Below are 21,576 nucleotides of genomic sequence, written 5' to 3' on the forward strand. Positions count from 1 at the left end.
TGGGTCAAAGGGGTCTTAAGTGGAAATTAAATTTCTGGCCACAGAAACAGAAAAACTGGCTTTAACTGATTTTTCTCATTCCTCCTTTGTGGAAGATCTAATCATTTTGATTCCCTGCAATTTACCCAAAGCCAAAACTTTGAGACTGGAGCAGGAGTGAAAGTAGTGGTGTAATTCCATAAGGGACTTCAGAAATAGCCCTTTTTCTAGGTTAGAGGTATCTGAGCTTCTAATAAGCCCATCAGATGAGTTCCCCTTTCAAAATGCATCTTATATGGCTAATGTCATAATCTAGCTTCCCCTATAGCTGCTTGGAGTCACATTTATGGAATTACTTTTTTCTCTTTCAGACTTGATAGACATTGGCTTTTCCTTTCCCCAGTGTTGGGATCTTTGTCTGAAGCCAAATTTTCATAGCCTGTGTTTTTATGTAGTTCCCTTGTTCAACAGTTTGTTGCTTCCTTGGATGAAACAGAGACCCTAACTGTTTTAAAGCATCATGAGTATTACCTATACTAGGACCAGATGATCCTTTCATATATTTCATCCAAGGTGCCCTAACTCTAAATGTGGCTTATATGTGGGGCCAGAGGTCCACTAGGATTAAGTTGTCTAAGAAGAGTCCAGAAAGCTGTTATTGTCATCAGTGGATATAAGGTTGACCTCATCCATCTCCGATTAGTCCTTACCTGCTTCAACCCTGTCTCCCCTCTGTTTGACAGCACTATTCTTTCAATTTTATTGACTCCAATGCCCATTGCACATGCCAGCTCTATCAGACCATATCAGGTGTTTAATTCCCTCCTAAATTTCCCTGCAACTTCCGCATCCCCCTCGTTCCCCCTGCCCCACACCCTCACCATTTTTTGCCCCTAAAGACCTGGACACTTCAAAAGCCTCCAGTGGTTGGCCAGCAACTCCACCTCAAACACAAACTCCTTACCATCAGCTTTAAAGCACTCAATCATCTTGCCCCTCCTATCTTTCCTCACTGATTTCCTACTACACTCCAGTCTGTATGCTTTGCTCATCCAACCCCATTAGAGAAGCAGTGGGGCTTAGTGGAAAGAGCATGGACTTGGGAGTCAGAGGTCATGGGTCCTATTCCCAGCTCCATTACTTGTCAGCTGTGTGACTTTGGGCAAGTCGCTTAATTTCTCTGTGGCTCAGTTACCTCATCTGTAAAATGGAGATTAAGACTGTGAGTCCCAAGTAGGACAACCTAAATACCTTGGATCTACACCAGAGCTGAGACAGTGCTTGGCACATAGTAAGCACTTAACAAATACCATCATTGTTATTACTCACTGTACCTCAATCTTATCTATCTTGCCAACAGTTCTTTGCCAACAATCTCTAGCTGGACTGGTACTCTTTCCCTCTTCAAATCTGACACACCAATACACTCCCCACGTTCAGAACCTTTTGAAAGTGTCCTCCAAGAGGACTTCTCCAATTAAACCCTCATTTCCCATAGTCTGCATCCCCTGTGCACTCAGAGCTGTATCCTTTAAGCACTTGAGATTCACCCCAACCTCAGCCCCACAGCACTTATGTACAGATTCATAATTTAAGCTCCTGGTGGGCAGGGAACTTTTCTCCCAACTTCATTGCACTTTATTTTCCAGGTACTTAGTAAAGTGCTCTACACATAGTAAGCAATCAATTAATGCCATTGATTGATTGATTCTCACCCTGATCACAGCTGAAAAGAGAAAGCCCATTCCAGTTTTACTGATAGATAACTTGCTATGGAGGCTATTAATTACCAAATTTGTACTGCTGATGAAAAACTTCATAACCCTGACACCTCTTTGGGAAAACTCTTTAAAGTAGGCAGATGAGTCACTCACCCCTTGAGTATAGGTTTGTTCAGAATTGAATTGAGGAGTAAAAAGATATTCATGTAATTTGAAGCATTCAAAGACAATGCACTCAATATATATTAAAAACCCCTGATGGTAGTTTTTTCAAAATGTTCCATTTTAGGTTCTTACCCCAGATTGTCTCTCAGCTTCAAGCTTAAGAGAAACATCGGTTACTTCATTCTGCAGACCTACATGCCTTCCATTTTAATTACCATCCTCTCGTGGGTTTCATTTTGGATTAACTATGATGCTTCAGCAGCAAGAGTTGCTTTAGGTAAGCTCATTGATTCCTTTCCAGTGTGAAAAGATGATGATGACAGTTCTTTGCCTGCCTAAGACTCTTTAGCTGTTAGGTGACTTGACCTATGATTCAGAACTAAATCAATTAAATAACAATAAATAATTATACATCCCAAAATTAGCTAACCAGTGTAGCTGCCCACTTAGTCCATTTCTCTTGATCTCAGCATGGGGCTATATTTCATATCACATTATTCCTAGAAGTATTTAATTTGTTCCTTCTCATGGTGTCCAAGAAAGAGGTCTCCCATTTTAAAGAATGACATTTAATTCCCAACTTTTTCCAAGTGTAAAACAGAGAAAGCTGAAGCTGGACCATTAATGAATGGGCAGATCTATTCCCAAGAGTCTCCTCACCGTGAGTAAAAGGAGATCAGAACAATTAAGCATTTTATTAAATATTTCATGTTTAATATCACCCCTTGCATGAGAGAATGAAATTCAGCATCCCCAGGGAGCAAAGCACACTCCAAAGAATGAAGCTTTTCCTGCATTTTACATTAGTTAAATTTACAACAGCTGTAATTTTCTTACGAGTACTCAAAATAGTCAGTGTGTCAAGTACAAGATAAAGTAAAGCCATTCAGTTCCATTGTGCCAAAGGAGCTGTAATTGCTCAAGAGCCCATCAAGCAAAAAATGTGCAGGAGTTGTTATTTCTTTCCCTTCATTCCTCAGTTGGATATCCCCTAATAATCTGATATTCTCTAATATGGTTTTATTTAAGCCTAATGATCCTTTTTTTTCTTTAGGAATCACAACTGTACTAACTATGACAACCATCAACACCCATCTTCGAGAAACTCTCCCGAAAATTCCTTATGTGAAAGCAATTGATATGTACCTGATGGGATGCTTTGTTTTTGTTTTCATGGCACTTTTGGAATATGCACTGGTCAACTACATCTTCTTTGGCAGGGGACCACAACGTCAAAAGAAAGCAGCAGAGAAAGCTGCAACTGCCAATAATGAGAAATTGCGAATGGATGTCAATAAGGTAAATTGGAAGTACTACCCAAAGGTTTATCAAATGATCTAAATGGTTGATTTGACAGTTTTTCTTAACTACTGGTATATTTTGAATTTTTTTAAAAATTCTACAAATCCTAGACATTGTTGCCTTAAATCATGCACCCTTTCCTTAAGGAGAAACCAGGCTTTCCAAACTTCCTCTAAAATTTATGCACTTCCATTTGATCATTGTTTAGGCACTTTAAAAAATTCAAAATAAACCAGACTTAATGACTAGATAAGTTATTCAACTGGTGTAGGATTTTGAATGAGCTGATAGTTTATCATGGCAAAATAAAAAATATCACTGAAAATTGCCCATGTAATAATCAAGTGGCAACATAATCATCTAATATAGTCATCAATAGTCCCATAGTCAATGTTCACCCCATGAATACTCAGTTACCAGTAGTCCACTAGTTGAAGTTCATCCCATTCGAGATTTCCCAGCTTTTCATCCCACCAAGATACTTGCCTCCCTCTTCTTATACCATTCACCCCTTCCTGCCTTATTCAATCTATAACTGCAATTAATCATATTTGGTAAGCACTTACCAGATGCTCAAGTGTTCGAAGCACCCAAGTAGATAAAAATATACTAGGTAAGATACAATCCCTGTCCCACATGGAGTGGATGATCTAGGTTGTAGTAGACAAAGGCAGTGGTAACAATAGATTTCAACCACAACAAGCAATAGAGTCAATAATTCAGGATTCATTCATTCAATTGTATTTACTGAACACTTACTATGTGCAGAGCACTGTACTAAGCACTTGGAATGTACAATTCGGCAACAGAGACAATCCCTGCCCAATAACGGGCTCACAGTCTAAACAAAGACAATGTCAAGACAAGTAAAAGAATAGATATTGGAAATGTGAGTCCTCTCTAACAATATATCCTCCCTCCAAGTCAATCTATGGGGATTTCTTTGGTATCTGTCACCCAATAACGGGCTCACAGTCTAAACAAAGACAATGTCAAGACAAGTAAAAGAATAGATATTGGAAATGTGAGTCCTCTCTAACAATATATCCTCCCTCCAAGTCAATCTATGGGGATTTCTTTGGTATCTGTCACCCTAAAGAATGTGTTCACTCTGTATATTTGCAGAACCCTATGCACTGTGGCACATTCCTGAGGAAATAAAAGAAATAGCCTCTTTCTTTGAGAATTTTAAAAACTACTGGAAAATTCTATAGTAGCCTTTACTGGAACAGTGAGCCTTTGGCAATAGAAGTCTGCTCTTGCCAGGGCAATGATTTTTTTTTTTTAATGGGGAGGGATTCCATGAGAACCCAGCTATTAGTTGTACCCCTAAATAGCAATGTAGAAGAAGCTATTCAATGATCATGGCTGGCATTTCTGTATGGTCTCAGCAGACTATAACCTGACCGTGTGCAGCCAATTCCAAAGCCAGGGCTTCACTTTCCCAATATATATATAAATGGCCTTAGGCAACCAAATCAAAAAAATGTTTGTGGTTCATAATTCTTTAGCCTGAAATGAATCACAACCAATGATGCTGATATACTTGAAGATAAAATGCCACCTTGCCTTCTTTATCCATCCAATCTTTTAATAACCTTTTTAATTGAATTAATCAACTTAAAATAAAAATTTGTGGAGTTTTTTATATGACCATGAAATAATAAGGATAATAATCCGTGGGTAAACAATCCTTCCCTTTACCTTTTCTCCTTCAGGCAGTTCTGCAAACAGCCATTCCCCTACAGAGCTCCATATGGTATTAAAAGTTTCTAAGAAAGAGCATTCAGCCTTCCCTTCATTAGAATTTTATCAGACACATTTGATTTTTTAGTCTAGGCTTCATAGGCCTCAGGGCTTGGATGAAAATAATAAAAGAAAATATGTAATTTTTTTATTCATTATAAAACCTTAGAATTGCTTTTACACATCGTAGTCACATATATTCACATATTCAATAGAATCTTGTCAGGATAATTCCTACCTTAAAGTTAATTATCTGGATAATCTGTCAAAATGAATTGGACCTAATAATTGAAGAGAGAAATTATATTTATTTTTGTGATTTCAATATAAAACTCTATCTGCAAATGGTGATTTCAAACTTCACAGAATATTTTACAGTTTATAGCTTCTTGGGCTCACTTGATTAGCCAATAGGTGCCTGTTTTAGCTTGTTGAAGTCATAAATCCTTGATTTCCTCTTTCACCCAGGGTGAGAAGGAGTTAGAAATGATTTTCATCAATCGCTTGTTGTTCTGCACTTTCTTATGCAGAGTGCAGCTTAAATAATGTCATTTGATTTCTTATTGGTAATATCCCTTCCTTTCTGTAAACTAAAAATGCCAGCAATAGTTTTCAAAAGCAAATGCTTCGAATGCCTCCTACATATAATCAACTAACTTTTTTCCCCTTCTCTGGCCCATTCAGTTCTGCCATAATGTATGTTTTCACTATTTTCACTACATATTTTGGCTAGAACATTGTAAGGAAATTAGGGAATGTTTATCTCATGATGTGAGCCTGTTTTGGTACCATGAGCCACAGAGTCAGAAAAAATGTTTTTACTCATGCATGTGCATTGGAAACAGTGACTGCTAAAATGTCAGTTTCCCTTAATGCAGGGTTTGTGTATTGCAAACACCCCATCCTAGGAAAACCTGGTCCATTTCTGTTATGCAGGCTGAAGGGAAAATAGCCGGGTTTTGGGGTTGTTGTTTTTTTTTTCCCACCCAGAATGATTTGTTTTGCCAATAGTGTTTTAACACCAAAAGTCATGAATGTGAAAATAATTTCACTTATTTCCCCATACAAGCTGACCTATCAAAACTGAACACAAATGAAATGAGTACATTATTATGGGCAATTGTCATCCAAAACTTAAAATTAGTCATCTGGATTTCTTAATGTTCTATTTTGTATTTTAAAATTCATTAAAATGTGCAGCATAAAAAACAGGCCTACCAGTTTTCTAGTATTCTGTCAACATACCTAGGGTCTTTTTGAAAACGTAGTCTTCATCCTGAATTTGCAGAGTGTTCCCCATTGCCTCCATATTACTGTTTTTTCATTAATACAGTGTCTCCTGCTTAAACAGTATTCTTATATTCTTGGTATTTTAGCTATGAACTCCTAGTAACTTCAAATTTTCTGATATTTTTTGCTTAATTTTAAACATATCCCTGAATATATGAATGTAAACATCCAATAACATTTACTCTCTTCTTTACCATCTTGATACTTGCTTTCAATTTATCGCTTCTGTGGACTATCTGGAGTTACACACAGTTTGACAAATATAGGTGCACCAAGAATATCTTTCAAAACAATATTCTCTCTTCTCCCTTGTGTTTTGTATTGTATAACCCAGTGTAATGGGTGTTTGGTGCCTTTTGTTTTACATTGTAAGTCCTTGTCTTGTCTCTTTTACTAGCACACACAATTCTTTTGTACTTTAAAGTCACTTAGACTTTTCCTTCTACTTTCTAAAGGTGTTTAGAATAAGAAAAAAATATTGCTTTTTTAGGGAAAGTTAAATTCAAATCCTATTCATTTTGGCCTTTTTTATGTTTTCAAAAGGTTATTGCTTTCATCTATAGCAAATCTAACTTGAACCACCAATCCTAACAGAGTGGCATCAGTGAACTTAATTAGCACATTTTCTACTTTGTCTTCCAGATTTTTTGTAAAGATATTAAACAAAATGGGACCCAATACCGATCCTTGTGGGACCCTACTGGAAACCTCTCCCCAACTAGACGGACTACCAATTACGATTACTCTCTGTATACGGTTAGATAGCCAGTTTTTGATCCATTTATTTGTATTTCTGTTGGAACCAAGTTGTGTTAGTTTTTCCCATAAGTAATGTATGATGTTCTTATCAGATGCCTTAATGACATGGGATATTTCTAAATATCCAGTGGCATTTTTATCTCTGTCAAAAATGGCCTTTGATGGGTTTGGCATGGTTTATTTTTTAATACACCTATGTTGTTAAGAACCCATACCTATTATATTTTCAAAGACCATTACCTTGCAAGAGATGAAGGGATTGTAGGAACGGTTTAATTTTTTTTCAAGTGGGATATAAATCTCAACTATTCCCGGGGCATTTTTTGCTTCTGAGCATATTATTTTCATGAGGATAGGTCACAGATACAAAAATATCTTTTGTGGATGCCCTCAGAGTTAGGGAGATTATATTTTATGGCCTTAGGGTATTCACTTATGGCTGGAATCTTTAAGCTTGCATCAAGTCCTTGTTACCCTGTTTTCATTTAGTATACAAATTAGTTAAAATTCAAGTAACCCCACAATTAATTGTAGCTGCTAAAGCTAGAGAAGAGTCAGTTGAGATTCTGCCACGTAGGATATCCTGATTCTATCCGGATTCCCTCATAATATTTAAAAGGACTATCTTTTTGTTAGAGTCCAATAGATTGTCTTTATCCTCATGCATTTTAAATCATACAACTTGGCATATTTATATTGCCATTCATAATTCATTTCAAAAACTTTATCACTGTTTTTTCTGTTTTCTAGTCCTTTTGTAACCACCATTACCTAGTATATCTGTATTTAGCTACCAGTTTTTGAAAAATATATGGTCTGTTTCTAAACATTCCTAAAAGGACTTGATGCCAGATGATCCTTCATTACTGTGGTGGTCTTTTCATTGTCTTTCCTCCTGTTGATACTTGATCTTATCATGTGCTACTTAACCCTGTCCAGTTTTTACCTGTATGAACTGACTTGTATTCAAATGCATACTGCATTTGTTTTACGGTGTGTTTGATGGAAGAACAAATTCCTTCCACCATACTAGATAATCTTTTGGAAGTTAAATATTATGTTTGCTTATTGGGAAGTTACTGAAACAGTGGTTCTGAGGATCATTGTGCATTTTGGTTTTTTATTTTAATGATTAAATTCCATGTCATAGATGGCTTACTCATGTGATATGAAAATCAGAACTAAAGTTTGGATTTGCTGAAGTGACTTGTAAAAATACTGGGGCAATTAACAACCAAGATTTATGAAGACAGTAGTAGCAGATGAATGCCAATGCTTAAATATAGCTTATGCTAAGAGAAGCAATCAAGGGCTATTACTGTAGGTATTAAGTGCCTGGAAGAGTACTCTCTCAGGCCTTCAAGGTATTATCAGAAAATGTATTTTTACATTGCATTTATAGTAACCAAATACTATGGAAGTTGATATGTCCAATATGTCTTTCTCAAATCTTGAATCTGTTTATGAAGTGGGTTCAGATTTTCAGTGGGCCAATCCCATTTTCTAGGAAAGTGATAATAGAGAAAGCATACTTGCCCAAGAGAAGGTTAATCTTTGTGAGAAAAGTCTTTGTCTTTCAGATTTTTCATTGTGTGGGTATTTCATCAATTCCAGCTTTTCTGTGGTGCTTGTTTGTGCGTTACTTATGCTCAAGTTAAAAACGTAGAAATTGAAATGGCTAAGTAGAAAATACAATTCACTGCACTGTGTTCTGTAAATAGTGCAGGAAATGTTTCATATCTAGTGGATCACATCAGTCCAAAAATCTATTGTGTGGATGTATGTGTTTTAATTCACTAATCCCCCAAATTATATTTTGCTTGAACATTAATCTTTTTTACCCACATTTGCCAATTCATATCTTTCTATCCTTAATTACTCCCTCCTCTCGCTCATAGTTCAGACAAGATTTACTGGGCAATTGTTAAAAAAAAACCATCCCATAGAAATGCATTCGGAGTTCTGCTTACCAGCTTTTCCTGAAACTCAAGAAGAAAGGCAAAGGAAGTGATAGGCATATTATTTTAAATATATTTTAGATCCACTACCTGCATTTTATTAGGCTGGGTGCTTATCTGATCAGAATAGATGTGGCCTTGCTTTTTAAGACCAAAGATTGTTTGAATCTGCATCATGTTGGCAATATAGAAACTTTAAGCAGTCACAAAATTCTGCCTCCCAGGCAGAATACTCAATCACGCTCCGCTCCTCTGCCGCCCACCTCCTCACCGTCCCACGTTCTCACCTATCCCACCGTCCTCACCTATCCCGCCGTCGACCCCTGGGCCACATCCTCCCGCGGTCATGGAATGCCCTCCCTCCTCACCTCCTCCAAACTAATTCTCTTCCCCTCTTCAAAACCCTACTTAAAGCTCACCTCCTCCAAGAGGCCTTCCCAGACTGAGCTCCCTTTTCCCTCTGCTCCCTTTACCCCCCCTTCACCTCTCCGCAGCTAAACCCTTTTTTTTCCCACTTTCCCTCTGCTCCTCCCCCTCTCCCTTCCCATCCCCTCAGCACTGTACTCGTCCACTCAACTGTATATATTTTCATTACCCTATTTATTTTGTTAATGAGATGTACATCACCTTGATTATATTTATTTGCTATTGTTTTAATGAGATGTTCATCCCCTTGATTCTATTTATTGCTATTGTTCTTGTCTGTCTGTCTCCCCCAATTAGACTGTAAGCCCATCAAAGGGCAGGGACTGTCACTATCTGTTACCGATTTGTACATTCCAAGTGCTTAGTACAGTGCTCTGCACATCGTAAGCCCTCAATAAATACTATTGAATGAATGAATGAATGAACTGTCCCCCTTTTACCTTCTATCCCTGATATCCTATTAAAAACCTCTCACTTAAGTCCTTACCACCTACCTTCACAGTGTACCTCAATTTCTTTTTCTCTCCACTGGCCCCTTGTCCACACACATCCTCCCTAGGCCTGTAATGCTCTTCCTCTTCATAAGTGCTTGGTACAGTGCTTTGCACATAGTAAGCACTCGATAAATTTGATTGAATTGACTATATGACAGCACACCACTCTCATTCACTCATTCATTTAATCATATTTATTGAGCACTTACTATGCGCAGAGCACTATACTAAGCACTCGGAATGCGATTCTATTTATTGCCATTGTTCTTGTCTGTCCATCTCCCCCGATTAGACTGTAAGCCCATCAAACGGCAGGGACTGTCTCTATCTGTTGCTGACTTGTTCATCCCAAGCGCTTAGTACAGTGCTCTGCACATAGTAAGCGCTCAATAAATACTATTGAATGAATGAATGAATACAATGCGGCAACAGATAGAGACAATCCCTGCCCAACAACGGGTTCACAGTCTAAATGGGGGAAACAGACAACAGGACAAAACAGAACAAAACAAGTAGTATGGCACCAATATCATCGAGATAAATAGAATCATAGCTATATACACATCATTAAATTAAAAAGAGTAATAAATAATATATACAACTATGCACAAGTGCTGTAGAGAGGCGAAGGGGAAGGAAAGAGGGTGGAAGAAGGGGGAATAGGGAGAGGAGGAGCAGAGTGAAAGGGAGGCCTCAGTCTGGGAAGGCCAACTGGAGGAGATGAGCTCTCAATAGGGCTTTGAAGAGGGGAAGAGAGTTAGTTTGGTGGATGTGAGGAGGGAGGGCATCCCAGGTCAGCGGTAGGACATGGGCCAGGGGTCGACAGCTGGACAGGTGTGAACAAGGGCCCGTGAGGTGGTTAGCTGCAGAGGAGCGGAGTGTATGGGCCAGGCTGTAGAAGGAGAGAAGGGAGGTGAGGTAGGAGGGTGCAAGTTGATGGAGAGCTTTGAAGCCAAGAGTGAGGAGTTTTTGTTTCATGCGAAGGTTGATAGGCAACCACTGTAGGTTTTTGAGGAGGGGAGAGACATGCCCAGAGCCTTTATGAAGAAAGGTGATCCGGTCAACTGAGTGAAGAATAGACTGGAGCGGGGAGAAACAGGAGGATGGGAGATTAGAGAGGAGGATGGCACAATAGTCCAGTTGTGATATATCTCACCCAAGACATCTTCCCTGACTACCCTCATTTCCCCACTGTATTTACCCTCCCATCTTAATCACCTATGTACTTGGGTCTGTACCCCTTTAGCATTTTGATTCTCAGCCTATCTTTACACCCACAGCAGTGCATATCCTGATCCTCTGCCATTCCCCCTAACTGGAATTTATTTTAATGGTTGTCTTCTCCTTTAGACTGACTGTAAATGCTTTGTGGGCAGGGAATTTACCTTGCTCTTAGTCCAGTTCTCTGAAGAGATTAAGCATTCAGTAAATATCATTCACTGATGGATAGATTAATTCATCTGCCCCAGTACGTAGTTGAGTGCTTCGCATGTAACAAATCAATTACAAATATCACTGTTATCATTATTATTACTTTCCAAAGAGCTTAGTACTTTGTTCTGCACACAGTAAGCTCTCAATTCCACTGATTGATTGACTGATTGATCTGTTCTAAGGCATTAGAGCTTCAAAACAAAATGGCCCACTTGGCCTTTGAAAGACTGCAATTCACAACGTGTTGACAATGGGAGCTCGAGCTTCTATCCAAGTTGAAACTCTGCAAGGTTGTTGTGATGTCCAACCTGGACCTACCACAAAAAGCACATCAAGCTCCTGGAACAGTTTTATTAGTGTCACCAATGAAACATACACTCAAACAAGATAAAATTACAAGTCACAAAGGCCTGGAATGCAGTCAGCTCTCTTGTATCTAAGCAACATTCATAGCAACACAACTCCACTGACAAGGACACGTGAGGAGATTTGATCCAAACAGGATATCCAAGAAGCTTCTGTATGTGGTTCTGAAAGGGAATTCATGTGAGGTGGAAGGACAGAAAAAAAAATTGAGATATGATAATGATAACAAACGAGTTGAAAACAGAAACAGGCCCAATGTGTAAACAATGCAGGAGAGTGCATCAATTCTACACTGATCCTTCCAGCTGCACTCGAATAGAAGCTCACCTGCAGTTGTGTCATCTTCAAAAATGATGGAAATGTATGAAGGATAAATGAAGGATGTGTATGTCACTCTTCACCATGGCACTTTTTTTGAAGTTGGCTCTTGAATAGTAATATTTTGAAGGCTTCATTGAAAAGCTACCCCTCTCCTGATTGCTGCACACTCCTTTTAGAGAGATGTGACCTTAAGTTCTGAAAGTAGGGAGAGTGTTAGTCTTGCTTGTTGGAGAGGGGAAGGAGTTCCAAACAAAGAGGAAGCCATGGGAAAGGGGTCGGCAGTAAGGTAGTTGAGATCAAAGCACAGTGAGTAAGCTGGAACTAGAGGAGCCAAGTGTGCAGGCTGGGCTATTTGTAGGAGATCGGTGAGGCAAGGCAGAAGGATATGAGCTTATTGATTGCTTTGAATGGTAAGGAGTTTCTGTTTGATGTGGAGGAGGATGGGCAACCATGGGATATTCTTGAGGAATGAGGAGATATGGAAAAAACCTTTTTTAGAAATATGACCATGTAGCGGAGTGAAGTATGGACTAGAGAGGGGAGAGACAGGCAGTGAGGTCAGAAGGAGGCAGATGAAGTACTCAGAATGGGATTGGAGAAGTGCTTGGATCAGTGGGTTTAAGCAATGTTGCGGAGGTAGAACTGACAAGATTTGATGACAGACTGAGTATATAGGTTAAATGAGAGCAATAAGTTGAGGACAATGACAAGGAGTTGTGTTTTGACAAATGGCATAGACAGATGTTTTTCTAATTTTGAAGGAGTACAAAGGATGAGATGCCAGCATTTTGTACTGTGCTTTCATGCCTTATGAGGTCTGGACACCTAGAGAGGCTTAATCAATCAATCATATTCAATGAGCACTTACTTTGTGCAGAGCTCTGTATTAAGCACATGGGAGAGGACAGTGCAGCAGAGATGATAGGTCCCTGCCCATAATGAGCTTAGAGTGTAGAAGCTCCTGCTGAATTCTCCGCTTGAGCCCGTTCCTGAAGCTCAGTGAAATTGCAGAGTGAAGATGCTTTGCTGAGTCAATTAAGCATTCACCCCTTTCCAGTATTAGCATCCCTGAGATCAACAACTAGAGCCTAGGCATTTTTGGGCATGACTCAGACTGGCATTGTGGAGAGAGAAATGGTAGTAGGAGACAGATTAGGAACAGGATAGCAAGTGAGAAAGGGAAGACAATGAGATCATCCCTATTCAAATACAAATATAAAGCTAAAGATTTCACTTTGAAATCAAAGTCGGTTCCTAGTTACTTTGCTTGCCCAATGTGACTAGTGAGGATCAGAGAAGAATCTAATCTATGAATAATATTGCTTCTTTTAGAGGAGTTTTAAATAAATGGGGCAGACAGGGACATGTATCAAACCAAAGGCTTCACGGAACCTTTGGCAGAGAATGTGTTTTGAGCCTGGGCCCAGATAATCTCTATCTCCATCTTTCCTATAATGTTGAGGCAGTGGGAGCTTGTATAAATGTAGAATTTGAGACTCAAGTGAGCTCAGGATCAGGATTGCAAATATAAGGTAGAAGAGAAGCTGGAGATACTTGGTAAAGCAGGAGTCCTTTCATTCAGTCGTATTTATTGAGCGCTTACTATGTGCAAAGCACTGTACTAAGCACTTGGGAGAGTACACTACAACAATATACAGACACATTACCTACCTGCAATGAGCTCACAGTCCAAAGTGCGAGACAGATGTCAGCGTAGACTAACAGGAAGCAGTGTGGCCTAATAGAAAGAATATGGGCCTCGGGGTTAGAGGACCTAGGTTTCAATCCCGGCTTCTTCACTCATCTACTATGTGACCATGGGCAAGTCACTCAAATTTCCTGTGCTGCAGTTATCTGCCAGATGGGGAATAAATAGCTGTGCTCCCTCCTACTTAAGCTGTGATTTACTTGGGGAATCCGATTATCTTGTATCTACCCCTCTGATAGTACAGTGCTTGGCAAATACGAAGTGCTTAACAAATATTGTTATGACTTATAATTACTATTAACAATAATAATTGGATTTAGGGATAGATGACAAGAGTATCAAATGAAAGAGGAGGCTAGATTTGTGCATTTGATTCTCCTGAGGTTGTTTTTATGTGATTTGTCACAATATTTTAGTACAGAAAGAAGTACAAGTAACATAATGCCATATGAGCACCATATTGAAAGTTCAGGTTCTCATGTCGCAGTTCACAATTTGGAAGAAGGAAGAGCATCTCCTATCTATGGGGCTGTGAGCCCAGGAATGGAAAAATCACACTTTTTTAAGCCTTCCTTTAGGAGGCTACTAGATTTCTACTAGAAGGGTTGGTTTTTGGACTGAGGATTTGAGCTTTGGATCATTTATCATTTAACTTCACTTGTCAGATTTTGGAAAATTTGTGGATTCTATGGAAATGGAAAGAATCAGAGCAAGAAGAATTATGGTAAACATTTGAGAAGATCAGATAATAGGAAAATAGATATTGACCAGGGTTAGCTTTAGCTTTGAACATCTAAGAGGATTCTCCCCTGGACAGGAGGTATTGAGAATGTAGAAGAGAAAGAGCCCAAAATAGGGGTGTTGAGAGAGGAATTGAGAAAAGCAAGTCCCTCAGAGGGATGTTGAAAGTGAATCACACTGCCTGGAGATTGTGATTATGGAAAGGAGTCCTGCAAACTGGCTATATAGAAAATGGGCCCAGGAAAGTTAATGATCTGTGTGAAAAATGTTCTCCTTTTAATAGGTAGTGTTGGGAATTGAAAGTTGGCATTAAATTTCTATTAAGCATCTTTTCATTCATTATAAAATATTTGATAAGAAATCAAGTCTAGTGACACTAATGAATTAGACTTTTTTAACATGCTGACAGAATGAATGTCTACAAGAGTCTGTAATGCTTATTTAATTTTTGTGAAGGGCATCTTAGAAGAAATAACTCATTTAGCCACTTAGATTTTTTTCAATGTTCTGTGGTAAATAAGTTCTTCCTAACTTTTCTGATGTCCTTTAAAGAGTACCCACTATAACTAGTGTTGAATGTCCCTCTAATCAACTTATTATCACACTTGCATATTGTTTAGCTGGAGAGCATTCTTCTGGATGTCGACTCCAGGACTATTTTTCCATTTTTAGTACTATAGGGCTGTATTCAAACTCTATTTTGGGGAAAGCCTCCTATTCTGGAATGTTACTCTTTAAATGGTCTTCTGTGTGCCTATTTTCATGCCTGTCACCACTCATGAGAAGCCCTTTTATGTGTACTGTGAAAGTAAAGAGAGTTCTGCATGGTGGTCCGAATGACCCATTGTAATTTTCAGACTGATCCAGCAAAGAGGCTCCAGTTCAGTGGCTCTCCATAGGGATATCCAAAAGCAATTCTCTTACACTCGGTACACCCATACTTGCTCTGGTCCAAACCAACCTAAAACAGAAGTATATTTCTTCTCGGTATTGTACCAGTTTACAAAGTAGGTTGAAAAAAGCAGAGAAAGTTCCATAAGATGGGGAATAAAGCTGATTAAATTCATAGAGCTCAGAGTTGGCCACCACTTCCCTAAACATTTGGATCTCATAATCCCTCAGAAAGACTGACCATCCCTTCAGGAAACAGTGTTCATGTGGTTGGAATATATTTCCCATACCTTGATTAATTATTTAACTTTCCAAACCTGCTTGGGGCAGATAGAAGACAATTTATAACTTGCTCTTCCCTGGGAACATATTCATTCACTTGACTTTCCCGAACCTTGGAATAATTCTTGGATTACTCAGATGACAAATTCATATTGGTCTTCTTGAACCAATGATATCTTCAATTTCCTCAGAACACCATCCGTCCTTAGTATTTTTTGATCTGGGTAATGTTGGTCACATGTTTACTAAATAAATATCACAGAGTTTATATAGAGCAACATTAGTAAAAGATTAGCCTTAACAAACGTCCAAGTGAACAGGTGAACACGTTTTGGCAGCTGGCATTGAGAACCTGGATTTTGCTATTAACTTGCCCAGATTCTTCCCTGATCTAAATGTAGTTATAGCTGGGAGGGAGATACCATCCTGGAAGTGGAGGTGGATCATTTAACTTAAATTCTACTAGCAGAATTTAACTCCTTTCTTGTCTACATGAGCTTGTGTTTAGAAACTTCCTGGCTAATGTTCCTGAAGCTGATATCAATAGCCTTTGTTAGGTTCTTTTCACATTAGAGGGTAAGCTCCTGGAGGGCTGGGGTCTTGTCTAGCAACTCATAGTATATTCCCCAAGTGCTTAAGAGAATGTTCTGCATACAGAATATTAGTTGATTGCTCCAGTCTATTCCCTCAATAACCCTTAGAAACATAAGTGATAAGAGTAAACAATCTTCAATGAAGGTAAGATAAAACTTTCATTACCATATAAAATTAAAAGATGCATCATGTTCTCTATAATCTTCAGATTTCCATTTGGCATATTCCCAGTCCTTTGTAGCTATCCCTATTTGGAAATTGATCTGCGCTTTTGACCATTTTGTAACATTTCCCCGTTGGTTTCTAGTTCCATCACATCTCTGTGGCTTAGAAAATGAATCAATATTGCAGTTGTGGGCATCCCATGATTTTACATACTGCCATGTGCTTCAGAGTAGCTGAAATCTAGATTAAAATATACCCCTGACAAATTATTAGAATAAGAGCAATGCTGCCATGCAAAGAATTCATGTTCATTCATCTTGCATTTGCCACAACCAATTCGGCATTGTCTGCAAATGGATACAACAGATGCAATTCCATATGAGCATATTCAATACCTCAGCTAGGAACATTTCAGTTTACTACTCTGCCACCATCCTAAATTTGCAAGCTTACCCTGTAGGAGTTACTTTGATTTATTTGACTGTAATAATGACAGTCTGAATAACTACTTTAATGATGGTTTGACTATGTTGCATTTCCCTAGATGATGGGGACGTTGGAAAGACAGAGTATGTTTCACTCTGAAGTTCTTGAATGAATGATGATTTACGGAAACCAGGTATTATTATTCCTGGGAAATTATCTTTAATCTCCCTAAAGGACATTTCATATTTCCATTCTCTGAGTTCTACAATTGGCAAGGTAGTCTCTTTTATTCATTCATTCAATCGTATTTAATGAGCTATTACTGTGTGCAGAGCACTGTACTAAGAGCTTGGAATGTACAATTCAGCAACAGATAAAGACAATCCCTACCCAACAATGGGCTCACAGGCTTAAAGATAATAATGATGGTATTTGTTAAGCGCTTACTATGTGCCAAGCACTGTTCTAAGTGCTGGGGTAGATACAAGGTAATCAGGTTGTCCCATGTTGGGCTCACAGTCTTAATCCCCATTTTCCAGATGAGGTAGCTGAGGCACAGAGAAGTGAAGTGACTTACCCAAAGTCACACAGCTGATAATTGGCAGAGCTAGGATTAGAACCCACAACCTCTGATTCCCAAACCCGTGCTCTTTCCATTAAGTCACGCTGCTTCTTGTGTTCAGGGATGTTGACATTAGTTAGGTCCTTTATTAACCCAAGAGTCTAATCTAAAAGAAAACCTTCCAGTCTTCAATAGGTACTGGGGAAACACATTTGTCATTTCATAGATTTAGGCTGGATTATAACTGCGATGATTAAGATCTGCCATTTTGATTTTTTTTAATATTCAGTTGTTGAAAGCTCTTGATTGCTTGTGGGTGTCTTAAACGGACCCAAACTAGGAGGAAAATTCAGTGAGCTTAAAAAGTAAATAATTGGAGGTACATAGTCTGTGAATGAATCCTGTAATCATAGTATTAATAGTTATAGTAATCCCTGTAGTATTTCTTAACTGCTTACTTATGCACAAACCACTAAACTAAATAATGGGAAAAATTACACTGATTAAAGCTCAGGCCCTAGCCCTTAAGGGACTCATAATCTAAAAATAAGGTCGGGGAAGAGTCAGAAGCTGGGTGTTAACAACAGACACACAGGAAAAGTGCAACAAAATAAAAAGAGAATGACATAAATAGACTAAGACAACAATAAATATGTTTCACATTCCACTCCCTTGAGGCAGGGTTTTTCAGTCACAACAAGCCACTGCCACAAGAACCTCAACCCCAATATTCTAAACATTATGCAAATCCTCAGGCTCTTTCTATGTCCTCACTCTATCATGGTGAGGAGGGCAAGACAAGGTCTGATGTCAAAAGGAAAGGTGACTTCAGGGGATCAGGCCTAGAGGAACATTTGCCTCTTTTCAGAAATCAGACATATTTGTGCGTATCTGGAGTCCTGAGATTCTAAGTTTTCTTTGCAATTATCTTTCTACACTTGTGCAACTTGTGCTAGGCATTGTTAACCACTTTAATCTTCTTTCCCAAGAGAATAGTAGTTTGAAATGCTCCTACATCACATTCACTAATGGAAAAATTAAGACAACAAACAACAGCGTGGGCTTGTCCTGAAATCAACAGACTAAATGCTGTGCTCATAGTAACTGGTTTTGCTGCTAGAGACTTTGAAGCAATAATTGCCTTAGATTGAATTTTTATCATTTTTTCCCAGATGGACTTAAAAATAGGGGGGAATGAAGGCCAACCCAAAGTCCCTGGCTTCATAATCATGATGATAATGAAATCCCCACCTTAAAATGTGTCAGTGAGCTAAGGCTATGGGGATCAGATGTAGAAAAAACAAATGAATAGAGAAAAGCTTCAGAAAATCCCCAAACCTCTCCTTTGTTTTAGTAATATTTGCTAAGCGATTACTGTGTGCCCATCACTATACTAAGAGCTGGTTTAGATATAAGCTAAGCAGGTTGAACGCAGTCCATGAACCACTTACGACTTGCCACTTATGACCATTTTACAGATGAGATAATTCAGGCCCAGAGAATATGTGAGGTCATCTAACATACAAGTGGTGGATCTAAGATTAGAACCCAGTTCCTCCTGACTCTCAGGTCCATGATCTTCCACTAGGCAACACTACTTCCTTGCCCTTGTGGGCAAGGATCACATCTATCAACTCTGTTGTATTGGAGTACATACAGTTAATACCACTGATTGATTCATTGTACTACGAATACACCTATTTGATTTCAGACACATTTCCTGGCCCACAAGGAACTAATAATGCAAAATGGGGAAGAGCTCAGGGAAAAGGTAGCTAACGACTAAAATTTAAACAAAATCGAAAATCCAAATTAACAGTGAAAGACGGCAATGTATTACTTGTCTCCTCACTGGGCTGCCGTATAAAAACTATCACCATCTTCTCTACATTTTAAAAACTGTTCCCTCTGGACTGTCCTGGCAATTCATGGGGTGGGAGGTATGGGGGCTGCCTCCAGGGACCCCAGATTGCCACGGATGGATAGATTTTCATATATGTAGTACCAGGTTTCTTCTAGAGTTTCTACTTTTTCCCCTGAACAATCCCTTGGAACCAAATGGATTGATTACCATTCTCTTACCTCCTCTCCAAGGTGTTTACACAAAGACAAAAGTGAACAGGAGAAGAAATCAGCGGATTGGTGCCATACATTCTTACACTGTTATAATGAACTGTGAAGAAATTTCACTCCTATCCCTTCTTCTTCCTTTCTTTCTTCTCCTTGATCTGTTTAGAGTTTTCTTGAGCTCTGATTTGAATCCTTACCAGGTGTATCTCTGCTTGATCTGTGTGTGTGTGTGTGTGTGTCTGTCCATCTTTCTTATCCTTTATTTCCTTTCCTCTTCTTTTCCTGCTATTCCAGTCTTCCCCTGAACAAACAGCTGGAAAGCAGTGAGGCTCATATATGGCCAAGGGGAGTTAAGTAGGAATATTCCTACAAAAACAACCTTGGAAGACACACATGAACACACTCACATACACACAGATGTGAAAAGCAGCATGTTCTAGTGGATAGCAAGCACCTGGGCCTGGGAGTCAAAAGCACCTGGGTTCTAATTCTGCTCCACCACTTATCTGCTGTGTAACCTTGGGCAAGTCACTTAGCTTCTCTGTGCCTCAGTTAACTCATCATTAAAGTTAGTTAAAGTTAGTTAACTCATCAGGATTCAGACTCATCAGGATTCAGATTGTATCCAACATGATTAGCTTGTATCTACCCAGGGCTTTTTACAGTGCTGTAAAATAGTAAATACTTAAATGCTGTTAAAAAAAATACAGTCAAATCAGGTCCCAAGATGAATAATTATGAGATGACTGCTATTATCACCTTTATATTCTGCTTTGGCTAATAGAATCAAGAATAAGCTTGTTTAGGGGAGGGAATGTGTCTGTCATATTGTAGTATTACACTCTCCCAAGCACTTAATACAGTGCCCTGTAAACTCAATATGATAGATTGATGGATTGATTTAAGAGGTGTGTTAGGCCCTCTCTTTACCCTGCCACATGCTTTGGTTTTGTAATTCAAGAGAGGCTGCATTTAAACTTCCTGGGTGCAGGGGACACTTTAATAATTGCGGTATTTATTAAGCATTTGCTATGTGCCAAGCACATATGAGGGACACAATTCCTGTCCCACAGGAGACTCACAGTCTTAAATCCTCATTTTACAAATGAGGTAACTGAGGGACAGAAGTGAAGTGACTTGCCCGAGGTCAAACAGCAGACATGTGGCTGAGCTGGAATTAGAACTTATGCCCTCTGACTTTCAGGCCCATGCTTTTTCCACTAGATCATGGATCTGTCAGAAAATACATAGTCATTGTACAGAAAAGGGAATGTGCCTTTCTGCTGCTGCTATGGCTGCTGATGCTCCTCAGTCCTAAATCTCTCTTCCCAGCTCCTGTCTCTCCATTCCATGAGGCTAGGCTTGAGGCCAACCTTGAGTAATAATTGGCAGTAAGGATCTAGTTTTATCTCTATCATGAATGGTGTTCAAGACCTGACCTGGGTTTCTCTTCCCGATCCCGGCTTCTCACACTTCCAGAAAGAGATCACTGCCCAACAAACTTTATAATTAGACATTTGTTTTAACCCTTTAACCCTCTCTCCTCACCCTTCCCTCCCCCCCCATGCCACAGTTCTATTAAGTTTATTCATGAAATTCTAATCAGTATTTAAACTATTTCCCAAGAAAGTTTCTCATTGAAACTTACCAAAATTAAAACATCTGAAGATCCACAGTAATATAGTTCCCAAATAGACCATTGTAGTTCATCTAAATTTTGTTCAGTTACCTGTTAATATATTAAGCTAAAATTCCTTTGCTGATTTGAAGCCAGAATCTGTATGTTCATATGGGTTCCTAGTTGGTCTGCAACAGCAATCACCTCTACTTCCCTCCTCCCCAGAGGCTCAGTGGAAAGAGAACGGGCTTTGGAGTCAGAGGTCATGGGTTCGAATCCCAGCTCGGCCACTTGTCAGCTGTGTGACTTTGGGCAAGTCACTTAACTTGTCGGTGCCTCAGTTACCTCATCTGTAAAATGGGGATGAAGACTGTGAGCCCCACGTGGGACAACCTGATTCCCCTGTGTCTACCCCAGTGCTTAGAACAGTGCTTGGCACATAGTAAGCGCTTAACAAATACCAACATCATTATTAACATTATTATCCTTTTCACATTACCCTCCCAAGAGCTGTTCAGTAACATTCCCTTCAGGATCAGCACTCTTCCTGCTAGCAAA

The 21,576-nt window shown here is 39.1% G+C and overlaps 1 protein-coding gene across 3 annotated transcripts in view; it reads left to right on the forward strand.

Annotated features, from left to right (window-relative positions):
• The window catches only part of GABRB2 (gamma-aminobutyric acid type A receptor subunit beta2), a 194,120-nt gene that overhangs the window by 155,629 nt on the left and 16,915 nt on the right, over positions 1 to 21,576 (forward strand). For 2 of the 3 annotated variants that reach the window (XM_029049638.2, NM_001168262.2), the window contains 3 exons: positions 1,990 to 2,142; positions 2,920 to 3,164; positions 6,846 to 6,959. In XM_029049638.2, coding sequence (XP_028905471.1) covers positions 1,990 to 2,142; positions 2,920 to 3,164; positions 6,846 to 6,959 — 512 coding nt within the window. The remainder of the gene's footprint in view (positions 1 to 1,989; positions 2,143 to 2,919; positions 3,165 to 6,845; positions 6,960 to 21,576) is intronic. The other variant, XM_029049639.2, reaches the window with a different exon arrangement.

Source organism: Ornithorhynchus anatinus, chromosome X1 (genome assembly GCF_004115215.2).
Source record: "Ornithorhynchus anatinus isolate Pmale09 chromosome X1, mOrnAna1.pri.v4, whole genome shotgun sequence".
Taxonomy (NCBI): domain Eukaryota; kingdom Metazoa; phylum Chordata; class Mammalia; order Monotremata; family Ornithorhynchidae; genus Ornithorhynchus; species Ornithorhynchus anatinus.